Source organism: Centropristis striata, chromosome 1, assembly GCF_030273125.1.
Source record: "Centropristis striata isolate RG_2023a ecotype Rhode Island chromosome 1, C.striata_1.0, whole genome shotgun sequence".
NCBI lineage: Eukaryota > Metazoa > Chordata > Actinopteri > Perciformes > Serranidae > Centropristis > Centropristis striata.
Genome location: NC_081517.1, coordinates 30,784,962 through 30,806,079, shown reverse-complemented (window position 1 = coordinate 30,806,079; position 21,118 = coordinate 30,784,962). Strand labels below are relative to the sequence as shown.

The 21,118-nt window shown below is 40.7% G+C and overlaps 2 protein-coding genes across 3 annotated transcripts; both read left to right on the top strand.

The window, feature by feature from the left end:
* The first annotated feature begins 440 nt into the window (after nt 1-440).
* On the top strand, nt 441-15,917 carry n4bp2 (NEDD4 binding protein 2). The gene is made up of 16 exons (XM_059337948.1): nt 441-835; nt 2,138-3,158; nt 4,059-4,183; nt 4,336-4,424; nt 5,093-5,169; nt 5,303-5,443; nt 6,194-8,826; nt 9,448-9,533; nt 10,415-10,460; nt 10,987-11,210; nt 11,291-11,415; nt 11,581-11,707; nt 13,270-13,446; nt 13,622-13,790; nt 14,219-14,342; nt 14,426-15,917. Exons 1-16 carry the CDS (start codon nt 601-603, stop codon nt 14,469-14,471), a joined length of 5,445 nt encoding a protein of 1,814 aa, XP_059193931.1. The 5' UTR covers nt 441-600; the 3' UTR covers nt 14,472-15,917.
* Nucleotides 15,918-17,300: 1,383 nt separating this feature from the next.
* Nucleotides 17,301-21,104, top strand: rhoh (ras homolog family member H). 2 transcript variants are annotated; one of them, XM_059328434.1, is made up of 2 exons: nt 17,301-18,062; nt 19,285-21,104. In XM_059328434.1, the coding sequence occupies exon 2, from the start codon at nt 19,752-19,754 to the stop codon at nt 20,337-20,339; it is 588 nt and encodes a 195-aa protein (XP_059184417.1). In that variant the 5' UTR covers nt 17,301-18,062; nt 19,285-19,751; the 3' UTR covers nt 20,340-21,104. The 2 variants fall into 2 exon arrangements, with proteins under 2 accessions (XP_059184417.1, XP_059184412.1); XM_059328429.1 differs by having other exon boundaries at nt 19,282-21,104.
* Nucleotides 21,105-21,118: the final 14 nt, after the last annotated feature.

The following is a 21,118-nucleotide window of genomic DNA, read 5'->3' as shown; positions in this document are numbered from 1 at the left end:
ATTAATGACACTTTGAAGTAACATTAATGCTCATGATACTTGTCATGTCATGTTTCTGACAGGCTTGTGTGACTCTTATGTAGACACCTTCAAAATAAATTGTTACCATATCTTGCTTAAGTCACAAAGGCATGTTCAAAAAATTGCCTAAGTCATGTATTTCTCTTAAGTTACATAATTTACACACAGCCAACAGCCATCCTTTGTTACATCCTTTTTGAGTGAAATGATCAATAAATGTCATATGTTACAGTTTTGGTGAAGTTTTTTGTGTTTTCTGCGAAACTTGAAAAAATTAGTGAGGCGATTATTTTAACAGGGTGACGTTGTGCCAAGCATAGACTGCCAAGCTCTTATTTTGAAGTGACCGTCTTGATTTCCGGTGTTAACCTTTCTGTCGTAACGATTTACGTTTCTGCTGTATCTCCACCACTTGGAGTGCTGTTAGATATCATCACCTTGAGTTGCTGCACTTTGGTAACACTACCCGAGACTACAGAGGCATGTTTTCAGCTCCGGGCCACCCTGTTTGTGGCTCTTTAGCTACTTAGTTAGCTCCGTGTAGCCGCTAATGAGAGCAGCCGGCGGCTGTAGCCCGGAATGCCTCGGAGAAAGAAGAACGGCCAGAGCCCGGCCAGAGTCCCCGGCGGGCCGCCAGAGGGGGGAAGCTTCGGCCACAACACGGGATTTAACGGTGCCATGGCGAACAGCTTTTCATCCAGCACCTCGCTCTCCAGCTCAGACAAGGAGAAAATCGTCAAAAGCATGCAGGAGATGTTCTCCCACCTGGACCCCGAAGTTATTTACATCGTGCTGTCCGAGTGTGATTTTAAAGGTAGCACCAAACACGGAAGACAGCTGTCCAACCTGCTGTGTGACTCGTGGGAATGCTATTTAGTGCATTTTGTCTTACCAGTTAGCCGCGTAGCTTGTTAGCAGTGCATTTCTGACAGCAGTGTAACTTACTGCATGACATTACTGTACAGTGGAGGTCCCATGGGTGTTACTGACAGTGTCAGCAGTCATCTAAAACTGCACTTTGCTTTTCTTAGTTTATAAACACACGCACCCTCTCCCACCTGTTGTGCCTGTTAAGATGAGCTATGAACAGTGTAGAAAAAACATTAAAATACGTAGGGAGATAGTTTTAACCCCCACTAGTATTTAAAATCCATACAGTAATATCATTAGTTAATAAAACAACATTGCTGTTATCAACAGTGCGTGTATGCATTGCTACTATCAGTGCATATATGACAACGCTGTTCGTGAGTGCTGGAGACTGAAGTGAATGTAATGACAACCAAATGATAGCTTAATGTATATAAGGTTATTGACCCAAACTGAGTAATACCATTATTACATGTGTTTTATTTTTTCAAAATCTTTTGGGGAAATTTTTGCCCAGTGATTGTGTTTTTTAGAAGAATTGTGAGATTTCTTCTGGCATTTTTGCCCTCTGCGCCCCTTAATTTCTAACACTGGCCATGAGTCCCTGCATCCCTATTCTATAATACATGTGGATGACAGATACTGCATGTGTTAAGTTTACTGGTGACATTTAGTCAGTAAAGCATGATAAAACAGAAATAGACCAAACAAAAGTTAGCACTGTCTGTACAAAGCAGACACTTGTTTAAAATGACCCACATAGCTGATAATAGAGTATAAATGCTGCGTCAGGGCCTGGGGGCACAGCAGCAATAATCACCAAGTCTCAGTCACTAGTCCCAGGTCAGATGAGTCCTGCCTTAACTGGTATAGTTCACAAAATTACACAGACAAATCTGCTTGTTGTCATAAGGTACCTTAGTGGAGATATTTAAAAGACTGAAAAGAATAATAAGTAGGACAGCCAGGTTCTGTAACAGCGTTTGTGTTTTTAACACTGAAACCCCCAACTATGTTGTTGGTATTCATGTCACTATCGGTATGTTGCTTTGTGGTGCTGATATCAGTGCAATGGTAAGGGCTCTTATGTTATTATATTTATGTTTTGGCTTTGTTCTATGTGAGCTCATCAATGCAAACTCCCATCATCTGCATTAAATGGACTGTTGAAACACTGAATCATGACTTGAAAAATTGACCCACTCCTTTTTCTTTGGCCTCTGTGCTTTCTCTGTTTGTGTTATAGTTGAAAATGCGATGGACTCTCTCTTGGAGCTGTCTAAGGCTGCTGAAGGTGCAGCCCCTATACCTTCTCCTGTCTCTGGCTTTGAGCGCACTGCTGCAGCCCTTCTAAGCCCACGCCACTTTTCTGAACCTAGAACTGACCAGAACTCCTCCAAACTGTCAGTGCTGTCCACCTCTCCTCCCTCTACCAATCTCCTGACAGAGGAGATGGACCTGCTAGTTGATCAAGAGCTAGAGACACTAACTGCGCAACAAGGCGTTAAGGAAGAGCACCCCGGCAGCCAGTATTTATCAATTGGTACGTCCCTTGCCTCTTTTCCTCCACCACCATTCCCACAGCAGGTTCTCCCTGAGCTGCTTCAGTCGAGCCTGCAGCCCGGGTCTAGAGGGCCTCCTGGAGGCGTCCCGGAGGAGCATATTACGGGAGCTTGCTCTCCGCTCAACCAGCTCAGCACTTGGGAAGACAAGGCTGTTGAGGGGGAGCAGCAGTCGACGGTGGATTTCACACATCTGATGACAGAGAAGCCTGGAGACAAGCCGAAACCTCCTTTGGACCTGGCAGCTTCAGGACGTCCCTCAGCTTTCCAGGTGTATAAGAAGCAAGACCCATCACACACTCCTTCAGACGAGGCTGGGCTCATGCCCTCTAGAGCCATAGTCGGAGGAGCGAGATCTAAGGTGAGCATGTTGAATCAGGAGCCGACAGGCTACATACCGCCGCCCTGGAACCTGCAGGCACCGGCGTTTTCTCCCCGTGTCCATGGAAACCAGGGGCCAGCTTTCATTACTCCTGTGGCTCAAGCACCTTCCAACTGGCCCGGACTACCCAGGCATGCCTCTCCCTGGCTGAATCACAGCCCAGTCAGCCAAGCACCTCTCAAACCCTCTGCTACTATTCCAAAGTCCTGGGCCCTGCCTGCTGCTCCACAGCCTCCTGCCCAGAACAGCAGGCTCCGTTTGCAGGGGAAGGTCCTTGTGATGCTACGTGGCGCTCCAGGGTCTGGCAAGTCGACCTTGGCAAGGTACGAATATTTTAAATTAGTGGTTTTCATCCTTTTCCCTTAAAGGGCCCATTTTTTAATCATCAAGTAAATTGAAAGCCCTGTAAGTGACATATTCCAAAGATATTTCATATTATATTCAATGCATAACAATAACAGAGCAGAACAACTGATGGTGTGCACCTTTAACACATATTTAACGGGATAACTGCAGGATATTTGTAACAAAAAAAGAGCAGATTATTTTGTGCAATTCATACATCAGAGACGAGTTTTCCTATTATTATGAGCTAGAATGAAAATAGACATTTTTATGTGGATTGTGCGGTGTATTAGGCTACCCAGAGAGCTACTTTCTCAAACAAAAAACAGTGCTCTCTTATGTATTCATTTTTTAGTTTTTAACAATCATGCATACTTGTTTTCTTCTCGCTGATGCTTGGCCATCTTTCTATTAGCTCTTTTATTGTTTTAACTGCATACATTTCCTGATGCAGCGTGGAGGGAAGCCTCTGTGAATATAGCTTGTTTTCATTCAAGATTGTTTTCAGTTAATTTATTAAAATGTTTAATTTAGCACAGCATCAGTCTGTGGTCATATTGAAGTGAATACACTTGCAACGTCTATGCATAGTGCTTTAGAGATGTAAAAATCAGAGCAGTGATGATTTGCTAAACAGACAGCTAACTAACACGATTACTTGATCTAAATATAATATACATCACATGTGTCATTGGTTAACTACAACTTTAAAACACAATATCTATTAAGATAGTAATACATTTAGAAACACTCGTAACAACGACTGTTGCCACAGCAATCTCAACCTCTGTTACATCTCTGTCTGTCTGTCTGTCTGTCTGTCTGTCTGTCTGTCTGTCTGTCTGTCTGTCTGTCTGTCTGTGTCTGTCTGTCTGCAGAGCCTTGTTAGAGCATAACCCAGGTGGAGTTAAACTCAGCACTGACGACTATTTCTCTCGCCATGGAGTGTATCAGTTTGACCCTGCTGCTCTGGGGGAGGCTCATGAGTGGAACCATAAACGAGGTACACAACACACACGTAGTTCTGATAAGAAGTCATTCAACAGTAGCAAGTCAATTTTTTTAATCTATGTAATTGATTTACATTGTTTCTGTTTAAGTGCTTTGTGTTTACTGACAATGTTTTTTTTCTCTTGTGTAAACTTTATTCCATAGCCAAGGAGGCTTTTGAAAGGGGAGCAAACCCAATCATCATTGACAACACAAACCTGCAGGGCTGGGAGATGAAACCGTACGTGGCTAAGGTCAGTCAGCTTTCTCTGTGTGCATAAAGCATGGTAAAGACTCTCATGTGGCTAACTGATAATGCTGTTGCACTAACTGCTCTGGAGAAGAGGTTCATAAAAGTCTTCTTTAAACACATTTATGTCATGTCATAATGTATGGGTTAGGCTGTGTCCAGATGGGCTTCAGCCCTGCATGAAAAAATGCAGCTTCCTATTTTATTTGAATGAGGCCATTCCAGAAACACAGTGCAGGTGGCACAGTGGTTTCCCATAGTCTGTACATTATAGAAAATGCTACCTCCTTGCACCGGGTGTTGCACGGTAACACTGCAGAAATTGGGTTACCCGAAGGGCAGAGATTTGTCTGAATGTGGTACAGACAGAACCACAGACCACGGACCACTTCCCATACTGCCCAGTGCCATGCACATGTGGTTTGTAGTTTGTGTGGAAATGCTAAGAAGCAGAGCCCCTTGTTTTGATTAAGGCAGGGCTGATTTCAGCCTGAACTGTGCTAAATTGCCTGTTAAACGGCACTTTTTGCCTCATATACCACTTTGATTGTAACAAATATAGTGTTGGATTAAATAACAGTTATGAAATATCTGTTATAATGAGTGGCTGGTCACAGTACACATACCTTTGTTATGAACTGCAAAAGATGGTTGGTGCCCTCTCTGTTAAAGGCACTGAAACATGGATATAAGGTGCTGTTCCGAGAGCCGGACACTTGGTGGAAGAACAAGCCGAGAGAACTGGAGAGGTGAGAGGGAGCAGAATTACAATAGCATCTGTTTTTAAGGTGGAATGTCAAATTATTTGCGCATGAAGAGCAAAATTCTGTTGGAGACAATTTTATATTTGCCACTTTCGTGTTTTTCTGTCTCTATATGAAGACGTACCACACACAGTGTGCCGGTGGAAAAAATCAGACGCATGCTTGATAGTTATGAACGCTACGTCACAGTCCAGTCCATCATGGGTTCACATATTCCTGAGACAAGACAGCGCCTCCCTCTGGAGAACCGAAGCTCACAGTGAGTCTCACCTACACCTGTTTGGTCTTGGAGTAGAGAAAGTCATCTCTAGTAGCATTGTATCATGTTGTGTTTTGGAATGAAGATCAACTTGTGATTCACAAAACCTGGAGAAGCAATGAGTTACTTAATAATCAATAAGAGCCAAAGGCTAAGGCTAAACTCTTTGGTGACAGCTAGCAGAAGTATTGATACATGTTTTTTTCATGAACCTGAAGCTAGCTGGAACTTTGAATTACTGTATATCATATCAAATGGCGTTACAAACCCACAAAAAAACAGGACTGTAATTCTAAATACATTTCCACAATATAAGGGCATCAAGATCAGGGTGATTGAAATGAATGACTAATACTCGTACAGGTTACTGTATGAATTGCGTTAATTTTTGCCCGTCCTCCTCTAGTGGGAGGAACTTCTGGAAGAGAGGGGAGAGCTGCAGGAGGAGGGTTGTTTCAAAGTCTAGCATTTTTGTTTTGTTTTGCCTTTTCTAGAAAACTGCAAAACCAAACTTTAAGTGGAATTAAATTTTTTTCTTAAAGCGATAATTCTATTGTTTTAAAAAAAAATAAATGCACAGAATGTTAAATATTACCTGGTATAAAAGAAGAAAAAAACACATGATATTGATGCTCATCTAATAAACATCCATTACCACTGAGCTAAATCAGACATAATGTTGACAATGTGCAGTGCACCCATCATTAGTTCTGTTAATTGTATCCTTCATATCTCTTGTGTTTTCTCTAGGCTGGTGTCTTCTGAAACACCTTGTCCCGACCTTGTGGGGCAGCCTGGATTGACTGAGGGATCTAAGAAATCCCGCCCTCAGCTGTATTCCTCTCTCCCTGACGTGTCGTCTATTGGTCGTTCTAATGAGGTGGGAATGCTGAGAGATGGCACCCACAAATCTACCGAGTCCCTCACTTTCCAACCTGCTGGAACACTTGCAGAAAACCCTGAGATGTCCGACGAGGATAATGACTTGGATTTTGGGGAATTAGATTCTGAGTTGGACGCCCAGTTAGAGATAAGTCATCAAATAGGAAATCAGAGAGTCCCTGACTGTATTGTGGAATCAGTGATGAGCGAAGATCGTGGGGATGAATTGCCTGTGGCTTTCTCTGAGTCAATAGCACAAAGAGTGAGGAGAGAAAGGCCAAGCAGGAGGTCTGGTTTTGACAAGTTAGAGCCTGCAGATTTGGTGAAAGATACTAACCAGTCAGACAGCGAGACACAGAAAGCTGAAGGGGATGAGATGATTAGGGAAGGAGGAGAGAAGGGAATGCCTAAGATGTTGGATTTCACAGGAGACTGGCCTTGTGAAGAGTCAATGGAGCAGCGACGAATGAGTAGAAGAGAAAGACATCAAGAAGGAAGTGGGAAGGAAGGTGAAGGTGTGTCTCAAGAAACTGACAAAAAGAAAAGAAAGGAACAGCCAGGACCCAATGTGACAGAGTTCCAGAAGCTTCTTGATCTTATCCAGACAGGAGTAGCTGACATTCAGACTGGCTCCTCCCGTTCGCCCTCCCTTTCTCCGAGCTCTGGAGAGGAACTGGAGAAAGAAGAAGAGGCTAGTGGCAGGTTTGAGGAATCTCATGGCAGTAGATGTAACCAAGATGAGAGGGAACAAAACATGAAAAGAGTCAACAGCAGCAGAGGTGAGTTACCTGACTGTGTGTTAGACTGGAAGGCAGCTGACTCTTGTAAGGTCAGGGAACCGAGAATCGATCATTGGGAGGCACTTGAAACTGAAAATGAAGCGTGCAGTACCAAAGAAGGGAATGTTTTAGATATCGACAGAGACGCAGCATCTGAGGGTTTGAAATCAGGCCACCCAACAAATCTCCTCTCAGCTCCTACTGCTGATTCACTAGTTATCGCCAAAATTATGGAGCCAAATATATGCCATGATGGAGAGGAAAGCCATAATAATGAAGGCAGGGTTGGTACAGAGCCCACTGCTGGTCATGTTGATATGGACAGGAAAAACTGCGCAGACAATGGCAGAGAGACGAGAGTTGAGGCTGATACTAGTGAGGTGTGTCAGAGTCCGGTGTGTGAGAGCTCTGTGGAATCCGAAAGCGGTGCTTTCAGTGGAGGTAGTCAGGAGAAAAAGCAGCGTCAGGGTCGTAGGTCGGGGAAACAATGCAAACTGGCCCTCACCTTTACTCAAAACTGCCCTGCTGCTTCACTGAATACTCTTGAATGTCCCGATACAACAGCCCAAAGTATAAATAGCACTCAGAATGGCATTAATACAGATGTTAATCTCGACTGCAGCACCTTAAGCCTTAAACCAAACCTTGAGTGCAAATCTCAGGCACAACTGCAGCCTCCATCTCCACCTCTTCTGGTCGACTTTGGCAGCCCAACCCAGACAGAACCTCAAGACTTTGCTCTTCTTTGGCGTCTCAATCATCAAGATAGCACAGATGATGCAGGTGTTTCTGCGTGCAGCCATCCCCGTGACATCACAGTCCTGTCTGGAAACTCTTCTCACTTTGTGCCGGAGCTGTCCTCTGCCGTCTCTGCAGCGGTGGCAGTTCACCCATCTGGCCACAGAGAGGTACCCTACCGCGTGGTGCACGAGAAAGGCACACAGGTGGAGGAAAAAGAGCTTGGGGCTTTTCAAGACAGGCTTGAGAGCCTGCGCATTCTTAGCCGACATTTCAAACTGGTTAGTTTTGATACATTAGAAGATCTTTACAACAAATGCCATCAGGACCTAGAATGGACGACCAACCTGCTGCTGGACTCTGGAGAGAGGTTCTTCAGAGATGATGGAGAGAAAGAGGAGGAGGAGGAGGAGGAGGAGGAGGATGGTGCTGGGTGGGAAGATAAGTCTGTAGAAACTGATGTATTGGATGAGCAACACCCTGAAGCTTTGCCAAAGGAGGAGCCAACTGGATCTGAGGAGGTGATTAATCAGTTAACCTTTGGGACAGTTAGTGAATCTAGTTTAATAAACAAAGATCATGCTGCTGATACAATCTCATCTCCTCAAGCAGAACGTAGTCTGCCTCCTATAGTAAAAGAAGGAGAGAGATGTGATGACACTGAGCACAAAGTGACATCAGAAGCTGACCCAGAAGGCGGAGGCGCTTGCGGTGGAAACTTAGATGACGGAGTGATAATTGAGGAGGCAAGAGTTGAGATTGAGGAGGAGATTGCGAGCATGGACGAGGTCCACCGGCTGCTGCAGGCTGAGCTTGAAGAGATAGAAAGAGAGCAAAAACAGAAGAAGGAGGAGAGGACTGAGAGGAGGCACATGGAGGAGAGAAGGAGCAGACACCCAGACATTCAGAGTTTGGAGCTGAGACTTCCCACTGAACTGGCACTGCAGCTGACTGAGCTGTTTGGTCCTGTCGGAATCGACCCAGGTGACTTACACACAGGCATCACACTGAAATCAAACACTGCATTTAGAGGGAAAGTTGTATTCTTTTCAAGCTGGACCCTATTTTTTTTTATTTGGATTGCTGCAGCCGGCAGCTGCAAAACAGGTTTCAAAGTTATTCTTCAATGCTGTGTATGTTTTTTGCCACTGACAGGCTCAGATTGGTATTATAAGTTTTTCAAAGCATTATAGAAAGGCCCCTTCAGAGAAATAAAACATTATTTTCACCCTTTTAATTGGTTTGTTTTTGTGTCTAACGTAGTCTTACTCGAGGAGTTCTGTTTTGAAAACTAACTTATTTTCACTGTAGGGTAATATTGTCAGACACTTAAAAATCTGAGCCTAGTTAGTGGCAAAAAAGGCACTTTTAGTGGATGTACATAATGTTATGCAATTGCACTGAATGATTCCGAAGCAGTCGGCTGCAGCACTCTAGCTTATTGCCTGAAATGGGGTTTAATATGCTGTTAGACAAGCAGCTTTGTTCAAAACATTGAGGCCTTGTGTTTTTCTTAATGAATTGCTGAACTGATTAAAATAAGTCTCTTAATACTTCCTCAGAACTAACATTGGGGTATCTGTGTTCTCCATCCACAATTTTCAGGTGCATGCTTCTCTGATGACAATGCAGTGCAGATGGACCTGAACCTGGCTAAACTGATCCATCAAACATGGAAGGAAACCATTCAGGTGAGCTCTTTAAATCAACTGTATGATATGTTTTTAATTTTAATAAAATAACAAAAAGATGAAAAATGACTTCTACGATATTCCAAACTGGATATGAGTCATGTTAACAGCTTAGTCCGTTTGGATATCCCAAATTAGGCCTTATTTCAAATGAAGCAGTTTTTGATATGCCAATATTATTTGGGTTTAAGGAGCATTTCTTGGACATTTATACAACACATTCAGGATATGCATCTCAGGGTTTTAGTCGCTTTTTTTCTGTCCAGCCTGTGCATTGCTATGGCTGTTGTACACAAACTAACTAGATAACAGTTTGCTAGTCCGTGGTAGAGATGCATGCCATAATGAAAAGCCCACATTGTGGTCAGAGGGAGGAACACACCTACTTTTAATCATTATGAAAGACTTGGATATGTGTTTGCATGGTCAAAGAAGTCTGTCACTTGCGGAAAACTTAAAAAACAAAATAATCAGCACATGGCACAAACCGCTCCAGCCGCTTGTCCATATTTTGACGTGAAAAACAACATATGTTAATTGGAGTGTGCACAGCTGCATGTAAACCGGAACAGTTAGTGGAACATTCATTTTCATTTGACACGTAAACTGAGTAGGAATATTTTCTTTTTTCAGAAAAAGGGCAAAACCTGGCATATTTGTGTATGTAAACAGTCATTGTGAGATGGTTTGCTCACAGTGATGAAGCTACAGAGAAATATCATGTTAATCTGCAGCTCTCCTCGGTTATTGCAGATTTAATATTTGGCACTGACACTTCTACTAGAATCTTTTATACTCGTGCCATTATAAATCTACCATGATGTTCTGATTTACTGAGTGGGTCTCTGTTTGTTTATTTGACTACAAATGCTGTTTTACAGGAGAGGCAGAGACAAGCAACTCTTTCCTTTCACTTGCTTCAGGAAAGTAAGTTCACACACAAACATGGATACAAACTTAAAAAGTATAGAGCATTATGTAATACAACCCCGATTCCAAAAAAGTTGGGACAAAATGTAAATAAAACAGAATATCCTTAACCTACCTGGGCAGGTGGATTTTAAGTGGTTATTGTTGAAACTGATGAAAGTTTGTGTTTGTAAATATACATTTAGAATCTGATGCTTTCTATTTTTATTTACATTTTACTCAGCGTCCCAACTTTTTTGGAATCAGGGTTGTAATGGCAGCATACCTCTGCTCAGCATATGGTCAATACTGTGTTAAATTCACACACATATAGACACACATCGAGACTTACATGTAAAAGCCCAGTTTGATTTCTCAGTTCAGTTGTGCAACGTTGAATCTGTTTCAACCATATATTTATTATGGAATGAATTCAAAAGTACACCTGTTTTTCCATATTGTCCCAGTCAAACAAAGAAATACAACTGGAAACAACATTTTTCAGACACAACATGATTTAATTCCACAACCTTTTAATGTGTAGGTTCAGCACACTGGGGTGACTCGCAGGCGGACAGATCTGGATCCCGAGAGCGCACACAGGCAGCAAACTTCCTGATTAGTGCAGATGGTTACGCGTCACAGGACAGCCACCCAGAGGGCCGGGGTCAGATGCCATTCATGGACCACTGGAATGTCCCCCGCCCACATGTCTCTTTTAGAGATATTATTAAAGAACAGCAGGCTTTGCAGGAGAATGTGAAAAAGGTAACACATTCACATATATTTCTAGGTTGTTCCTCTCTGTTCCCCACATCCTAACTCCTTTCCACCCCTCCTCCTCTCAGACCAGACAAAGTCGCGCAGACCTTGACCGGCGTGATGGAGCCGCCCTGTTGAAAGAGAACCAACTGTACGCACTGTTCCCCTCCATCGACAGGCATTTCCTACAGGACATCTTCAGAGACCACAAGTGAGAAAACAACTATGACACTGTATTCCTTTGATTTGTTTGACTTCATTATCTTATAGCTGATTGGTCGATAATCCAAACATTCTCTCTTTTTTTCTACAGCAAGCAAGATGTGCTGAATCCTGTTCTCCTGACTAACTTGTATATGTGTTAATCTTTGTATAGTTACAGCCTGACTCAGACAGAGCTGTTTCTTCGCCCTCTACTGGAAGAGGAGCCTGTCAAAACAGTGGTCGCCCCGGAGGCTCCTCGCCCCGACCACCTCAGAGCAGCCAGCAAGGAGAGGGGGAAGGTATTCACAAACACAAGCAGAGACAAACAGTGGAACAGAACAAGTATAAACATACATTTCAATATATGTACTGTACACCAATGTGTGTCATGAAGACCCATGTAAGAGGGAGTTAAATCTCTTGACCTCTGTATCTTCGCTTGTTTTCCTCACCCTTTACCTTTTAACTTTATTTGTCATCTTTAGTTACTTTTTGTGAAATCACATTGTTTTATCACCATTCAAGCAATTTTAAACATGAGATATCTAGCAGGAGATCATCTGCAATACATCACGATTGTGACTGAAGAGAAAAATGTGCCTCTAAAATATTGGCCACTAGGGCTTTCAAGCAATTAAAAAAATAAAATTAATTACATGCCTTGTGATGAATTAATCTAAATGCATCACATATGTCAATCTTTGCTGTGAGAAGCATTTAAAACTTTTTCAATGGATTTGATAGATGAGTGAATCAGTTATATTATAAGCTTTCAAGCTTTTTGTATTTTCCCATACACTATGAACTTTGTTTTTTTTAACATAAATCCATTAAAACGGGTACATCTCAAAAAATCTGAATATCATGGAATTCGCATGGAGCGAAATATTTCAAGCCTGTTTTTCCTGTAATTTTGATGGTTATGGCTTTGAGATAATGAAAACCCAAAACTCTGTATCAGAAAATGAGAATGTTGTGAAAAAGTTCAATATTGGAGTCCGCCGTCAGTGGTGATTTGGGGCCATGTCCTCTGCTGGTGTTGGTCCACTGTGTTTTCTGTAGTACACAGTCAACGCAGCCATCTACCAGGACATTTTAGAGCTCTATCAGCTCTTTGGAGATGCTGATGTCATTTTCCAGCAGGATTTGGCACCTGCCAACACTGGCAAAGGTACCAAAAGATGATTCAGTGACCATGGTGTTACTGGGCTTGACTGGCCAGCAAATTCGGCTAACCTGAACCCCATAGAGAGTCTATGGGCTGTTGTCGAGATGACCTGAAGGCATATAAAAGCAACATGGTGCCGTAGGCTGATCACCTCCATGCCACGCCGTATTAATGCAACCAACCAAGTATTGAGTGTATAGAAATGAAGATACTTTACAGGAGCCTGACATTTGTGTTTAAAATATCCTTTTTTTATTGATCTTATGTAATATTCTAATTTTCTGAGAGACTGAGTTTTGTGTTTTCATTATCTGTAAGCCATAATCATCAAAATTGCAAGAAATACAGGCTTGAAATATTTTACTCTGTGTATTGAATCTATATAATATACGAGTTTCACTCGTATAAAAATATTGAACTTTTTCACGATATTCTAATTTTTTAGATGTACTTGTAGTTTACGGTCTTATTTCACAGTCTCTCAAAATTTTATACAGCTTGGATGACGCGGGGACCCACAGTTCATATAGGTTTTGAGTATTTTTAACACACAGTAGCAAGAACCCTTTTGGCCTTTTGACCAAAGGTTCAACTGCCATATAGAAAAAAGAAAAATATAAAGTTACTGATTAAGTTTTCCAACTTTATGTAGCCGTCTGCTTTACCCTTTTTTTTTTCCGTTCTTTTTTTCAGAGGCAGAAGCCCCCGGAGTCAATTGTACCTAACTATCAGGACACGGAGGACCCAGAGTATGTGGACTTCAGGGCCGAGGCCAGCCAACAGAGGAGCAGACAGCTCGAGTGTTTCTCCAAGGCTGCGGAGGCCTACAAGCAAGGTCGCAAAGAAGTAGCCTCATTTTACGCGCAGCAGGTAAAGAGCCAAATGTTTTACTGTAGAATTTCCACTCTGTTTCTCATCTTATGAAATAACTTTCCCCTAAACGGGTGGGGAGAAATATACTCTATAAGAGGTAAACCTTCTGAGTATTTGTTTTAAAGGTGCAGCTCTTCTTTTGGCACACAGTAATAATTTGCATTACCTCTAGGGACACCTGCATGGTCAGCGGATGCGTGAGGCCAATCACCGTGCAGCAGTTCAGATATTTAAGAGGGTCAACTCATCGCTGCTACCAAACAACATCCTGGATCTGCATGGGCTGCATGTAGATGAGGCCCTGGAGCATCTGGGCCAGGTCTTGCAGGACAAAACCACGGGTAATGAATAATATTGTGCAAAAAATGAGGCCGTAAATTGTACAAATAGGTTGGGTCTGGAACTGATTTTAGAGATAATTGCGAGTAATTGGTCAATTGTGTTTCTGAGCTTTGTGGGTATTGACTAGGTTTGCAAAACAGTGTTATTCTTATATTAGTTTGTTTTTTTTAAAAAGGTGTGAACTATACAAATAGCATTTTTTGGGGGGGCATTATGTCTGCAAGAGGGCAAACCAGTAGAACAAGGGACATAACTACTTGTATACACATATATAGGTATATATTTATATACCTACACAATGCATAAACCAATAAAAGAATGTCCTATACCATCATATGTATGCTTGCATTTCCTGCCCCTTTGTCAAAGTTTCTACACGCTGCCTCTCCTAACTGTATTCTGTATTCTTTGGCCTCTTTCTGTGTAGATTGTGAACAGGGTCTGTGTCGACCTCAGCTCTCTGTCATCACAGGAAGAGGGAACCACAGCCAGGGGGGCGTGGCCCGCATCCGCCCCGCCGTTATAGAATACCTCACCAACAAACACTACAGGTACACACATGCACAAAAGACACACACACATGCACAACATGTTCATTGTCACCCACCTTTTCTCCTATCTCTTCATCTCTCAGGTTCACTGAGCCAAAGCCAGGTCTCGTGTTGGTCTCTTTGAAGTGAGAAGAACCTAGTTTATTGGATTCAAGCTAAAGCTGCTATGGAGGACAACATACACACACAAACTATATCTCTATACCTCTCCATATTATTTATATATACATACATACATACATTTACTACAGTGTATACAGTAAAGTACGCTCCTTGTTTGTCATTTCTGTCAGGTTGAGTACCTTTCCCCCAGTCATCTCTTTTTCTTCATCAGTCACATAACCAGCAGAGATTTCAATTACTCTTAATCTTGGATAAATTGAAGTTCATTTTAGTCAAGACCTTAATATTTTAATATTCTTTCTTTTGTATTTCTAAAAGATTACTGCATAGGTGTGAAACACAAATGTATTTTTATGCAGCTGTAAAGCTGGAATGTATGTACATTTTAAATTTAAAAATATATGTAGTGTGATTTATTTTGCTATACATTTATCTCTGTCTTTAAAAATATGCTAGATCCCTGTGTTTTGAAAGCCTTGTGTTAAAATAAGGTTTTATTTAATCAGTCTTACTTTAACCAATGTTTGAGGCATAATGTGACGATTTTATGAAACTTTAATTGAAGAATGACTGCATGCTGTCTGCTTGGAGGTTGCTCTCTAGGAAATTATGTACTATGGCATCCTTTTTTGAGACGCAATTTAAGGATTTTATTAGGTGCCATCTAGTTGTCACAAAAAACAAACCTGTAGTGTTACAGTGAGTCTGGTGAGCCTGAAACTCTTGATGATAGATGATGAAAAGGCCAACAAGGGTTAAGTAGTTTGATCACCCTCCTCTGTGAGTCCTGCTGCAGTCTGCCTCCTTTGTCTTAGCAGCTGCCCTAGCAACTTACTGTAACTGTTCATTTACTTAAAGCCAAGCCAAGCCGAGCTTAGCTGCTAATGTATAGATATCAAACTCAGGTAAAGAGTCATCATTGTAAGGTTTTCTCTTTCGAGGCCAGTCAGTTTCCAGAATATTCCTGGGAGCTTTTTTTTTTTAACCTGTTGTGCCAAACTTTGTAGCAGTTGTATTCCTCAGTTTGCTACATTATTTTTGTACATTTAAAATAGCTTCTGTTTTTCTATTTGTGTGGTATTTTTCATAAAGGTGCAACAACAATGTTGACTTTTTTACTGCTTGTACATATTGTTGTAAACAAATGAATCATGAAGAGAAATTTGTATTTTTTTATTCATTTGTCCAAAGGGTTTTACAGAGAATATTGTATTGTGGAATAAACTCCTTTGTTTACAGTGAAGAATATGAAGTATGAATGGATTTGTATTGTAGTGGAAAACCTAAGCCTGTGTTACTGTTGTTTGAACAAAACAAACCATCACTAAACACTGATAACCTGTTTTAACCATTTTATATTTGTCCGTGTATCAAAAGTCTTGCCATTTTGTGAGTGATTGCATTGTTATAACATTGTCAAAGTTAAAAAATAAATTAAAAAAAAGAATCAAATTTCCTGCAGCAGAACCAGAGATGCTTTGAGTCGCTAGAGCTGAGCAGAGACGAGACGACGAGCCGGCTACAAAGGTCTGATCAGATCACTTCTTTTTCTAACTCCACAAACCCACAGATTTGGTAGTATTTCAGAGCCAACTGAAGGCATTATCGCCTGGAGCCGTAAAATACTTTTTAATTATTTCTCTCTTAGCCTCTCTTTCTTTAAATTATTTATCTCTTTATTAACGCATACATACAACCCAACACCTGTAAAATGCGGAGGTCCTCTTTAGAAACAAAATTGCTTTTTTGCCAAGTAGGTTTTCACATACAAATAATTTGTGTACTGGTGCATAAGAACTAACAAAGTACTAAAATAAAGATAGATTAAGGCAAGAAAGGGTTAGGGTTAGGCAAAAACAACAGCTTATATAGCAAATATGATGAAAAGAAAGTCAACAAAAAAGATTTGAAAATATAAGAATATTTTTTTCTTTTACACTTCAATGAGAAATACGTCATATCTTCAGTTAGATGGTGTTTAGGCTTAGAATGTGAAAATGTAGTTCACCGCAATAAATTGAGCACAAACAAATAGTTTTAAGTCCCAGCCACAACAAATACACACCAGCAAGATATGTGGGCCGACCAGAGACTGTAACTGACACATTCAATGCGAGAAATATTGCTGTGGAAATGAAGAATTGTCAAAATATTACTGTGACATCAAGAAAGGAGATGACGAAACATCGAGATAAGTTTTTTTTTTTAACTGAGATTCAAAAAGACAAAATTAACTAGCATTATGCTAACCTTTTAGCTTACGTTTGGCTATAAAGTTTCTAACGTTATTGCTAATTTAGCGTGTTGATCATAACTATGACAAATGTTCAATCTGGAGTTGCAGGAGGACCACCATACATTTAGCGATTCTCCTGTGTTCCGCAAATGATTTCATTTTAAGAAGCTGTTGTGGATCCATTAAAAGTCCTTGTAGGACCCTTTAGCAACACACAGGCAGTGGTGGAAAAAGTAATATCCTTTACTGAAGTAAAAGTACTAATACCACACTGGGAAATTCCACTAAAGTACTAGCATTAAAATGTACTTAAAGTATCAAAAGTAAAACTACTCAGGCAGAAATGGACTCGCTCAGATTGAATATATATATATATATATATATATACACACACATATATATATATACACATATATATACATATACACTGTGTATATGTATATATATATGTGTATAATACACATATATATATACATATATATATATATTAGATTACTTGTATTAATGTATTTTTGCAAGCAGCATTTTAGTCTTGTAAATATTGAGCTCATTTTACTACTCAATATTCTGTTATGAGGTTTAATTAAAAAAAAAAAGTCATTACTTTTAATTGATCATGTTTTTTTCTTAGATTTTTTTTCTTCCTGAAAAGTAACTAAAGCTGTCGGGTAAATGTAGTGGAGTAAAAAGGACAATATTTGCCTCAAAATGTTTGTGGACGAGAAATATAAAGTCACATAAAATGGAAATACTCAGTACAGTACTTTAGTAAATGTACTTAGTAGTTTAAAGTATTCCCTCGTGTGCAGTGGTGGAATGTAACTGAGTAAAGAACAAACACTTTTAATTTTAATCAACTTTTTCTTTCTAGGAGAACTTTTGCCTGATTCTTGTTTTGCAACCGGTATCATTTTAGATATTATAGCTTGTTTTGTGCCAGCTGTGGCCCCTGCTTCTTTGTGAAATGTCAGATAATATCCACAACAGAAAAAGACCCATATTTAGTGTCTTTGTTTTTACACAGCTGCTGTGGGGGAGGCGAGCAGAAGAAGATTGAGTCACAGCTCCACTCACTTCAACAGCGGATGTGTTTTACTTTTCATTTCTCTCATCGCTGCTCTCTCATTTCCCTTCTCTACTTAACTTCGGGGTACTGATAGGTGCCAAAATATTTAATCTCTGTGTCTGTTTAATCTCTAATCAATACAGACTTTAGTTAATGGCATTTACTGTCTCCAGTTCAGCAGATTATAATAATAACAGATGGTTTCTGGAGTTTAGTTGGGTTTTTTTGTCCACACCGTCTTCAAAAGCGACAGCCTGCATCCGCCCGTTAAAGATTGAGAAAACTGACAAGAAAGGTAATTATCTTTTTCTTTGTCTTCATACAACACTGTGTTACTGTGGATTCTATTCTGTTCTATTCTATTCTAATATTTTTGGAAATTTGATTAAGACCCCATAAGGTGGGCAAAAACCTAAACTTGTTAACATTAACATTAAAACTTTGAAATGTACGAATGAAGTGAGATCTTCAGAGTGTACTTATACTCTCTCATTAGAACAAATAGAATAATTCTGATTGTCTAAAATAACATTTTATTGTATGTAAAGTAAAGCATGTTCCATGATATAAGGAGAGATAAATCAGTTACGCTGAGGCTTGTTTTATGACTTTATTCATATTTTAATGTATTATTTATTGCCCTAACAGTAGATTTCTAGACTTACGACTTCTTCTTGAAGATAATTCATAAAAATGAATGAATTGTGGAAAAAACAGGTTGAAATGTCCCATCTGCGTTATGGAGGTCTTTCCATTGGTGTGTATGTGTCATGGCAGGTGGTTTTGAGGTTATGACTTGTTACTGCCGCTACGTTGATACACTTAAACTGTCAATTTATTGTGCCAAAGAAGTCATATAAATACCATCAATGGTATTATTTTTATAATAATTAAATGGAACCATTAAAATATATCTATCACTATATCAAACAATAACACAGAGATATCCTCTTCCATTATAAGATGTCCGTTTATGGTACAAACTGCAGAATCAGGGTCGGTTATGAGGGAGTCACATCAGAGTAAATGGGGACAGACAAGTTCATATGTATGAGCTTGATTATACAGCAAACATGGAAAAGTTTGGTAATGAGTTAGTCTTCAGGATCAAGCTGTAAATTCTGGGTCACACCCAAACACACAAACCTTTACTTCCGTATTTAACCAGTACGTTGTTCTACATATAATGCTTTACATTGTAACCGTCCTCTGTAAATATCACATATTTCTCTTACAAAAACAGAAGTTGATGTCATCTGCCACATGCTGTACAGTAGGAGTCGATTTCTATCGTTTTGTTTACAGATGCTTCTCATCTGTTGTGCAAAATTGAAAACTGTCATTTTCTACATAAGTCTGCATGAGAAGAGTCTATAAACTGTTTCAGTAACATATAAATACGGTTTCTGTTAAATGAACAATTTGCTAAACCATTTCAGTTTCTGTCTTTTTAAAGGAAGAGGACGGAGTGTTTACAGATACTTCATATTCGTAACATATCTTCTCTTCCTCAGTAGATTTCCCTCCTCAACTCTGAGAGGTCTGATCTGTTTGGACAGAATGATGGCCGCCATTAGAGAGAAGGACCAACACATGAGCACGCTGCAGAGACTGAGCGGGAGAGAGACCAGCTGAGGGGGCATAAGGAAATAAGACGGTATGTGTAGCGTGTATGCAGCTCGCTGCTGGAGAACGGCTGACTACACATACCTGATCCACATGAGAGACGTTTAAGGACTCTGAAAAGGAAGACATTACAGGTCAGTTCAAGCTGAATGACCACTGAAACATCCAGGAATGGAGGCTATTAATCACCTGGTATAGAAACTAATACATGAACACGGAAGTAAAGCACACACAGATGAGTGATCCCTGTCTTCGACTACCCTATGAACCCTGATTGACAGGTCCCAGAGAAACCACCTTTAAGACTTTTTCGACAGAACAACAAACATCTAGAGGAGTGAGACTGTCAGACGCAACCATGAACGGCGTGGAAGAGATGTCAATAAAGTGTGTCCTGGTCGGGGACAGTGCTGTGGGCAAGACGGCGCTGCTGGTCCGCTTCACGTCGGAGACCTTCCCGGACACCTACAAGCCCACAGTGTTTGAAAACACAGGCGTGGAGGTGTACATGGACGGGGTTCAGATCAGCCTGGGGCTGTGGGACACGGCTGGCAATGACAACTTTAGACAAATACGGCCGAGGTCTTACCAGCATGCCGACGTCGTCCTCATCTGCTACTCTGTGGCCAACCCTAACTCGCTGGCCAACGTCCAGCGCAAGTGGATTGCTGAGGTTCGAGAGAACTTGCCCAGGGTGCCGGTGCTGCTTGTGGCCACCCAGACAGATCTGCGGGAGATGGGGGCGTATCGGGGCAGTTGCATCACAGCAGCGGATGGGAGACGTGTGGCTCAAGAAGTCAGCGCTAAAGGCTACCTGGAGTGCTCCTCCTTAAGCAACCGTGGCGTGCAACAGGTGTTTGAGTATGCAGTGCGGACGGCCGTCAACCAGGCCAAGAAACAGGCCAGGAGACGGATGTTCAGCATAAACCAGTGCAAGGTCTTTTGACATTTGACCTTGACTTGGTGTGACTTTTTCAATAACGCGTTTTTGCGTGCTATTCAAACTTAGTGAGGGCTTGTAGATGTACATTAACATAAAGCTCTGCTTCTCTTACACGGAGGGCTGATCTTCACTAACAGGGTGTCCTACCCCCTCAAAGACTTCCCTAAATTCAAATTATATTTAAAAAAGAAAATACTTTTCATGTACATAGGTGGAAGTACGACTCGTGTCATCCAGGGAGAGACATGAAGAAAAGAGATAATCTTTGACTCTTCTGATCTGTTGGTGAAGTGAACCACAGCACGTCACATGGAGGTATTTCAAATGGGGCATCAGAGAATCTTTGTGTTTCAGAAATACTTCATTAAGAACTTTTGCTGTGAAAGGCTCACTTGAATTATAGCATGTAAAGCTGAAATGTCGACACAGTACGCCGTTTCTCAGAGGAGAGTGCCTTAACTTCTGAATTGAATACTTCTTAATGTACTTATTGTTAAATCTTAAATAATTGTGAGTGCATGTCGACATAAACTAAAACTCTTTTGGATAAGAAAATGTGAGTTTTGGTTTAGTTTAGCCCAGTTGGTTGATATTTGGTGCATCTGGCTCTTTTCATAACATACTGTTATTATTTCTCCAAATAGAATAATATTTCATTAGACGTGACCAGGAAATAAACTGTCAATAGTTGGAAACAGGCTAAATGTTTCTTAAGGTTATATTTTTATGTCTGTCAAATATATTTAAAAGATACCTGTATTTGTATTTTTAAAAATATTTGG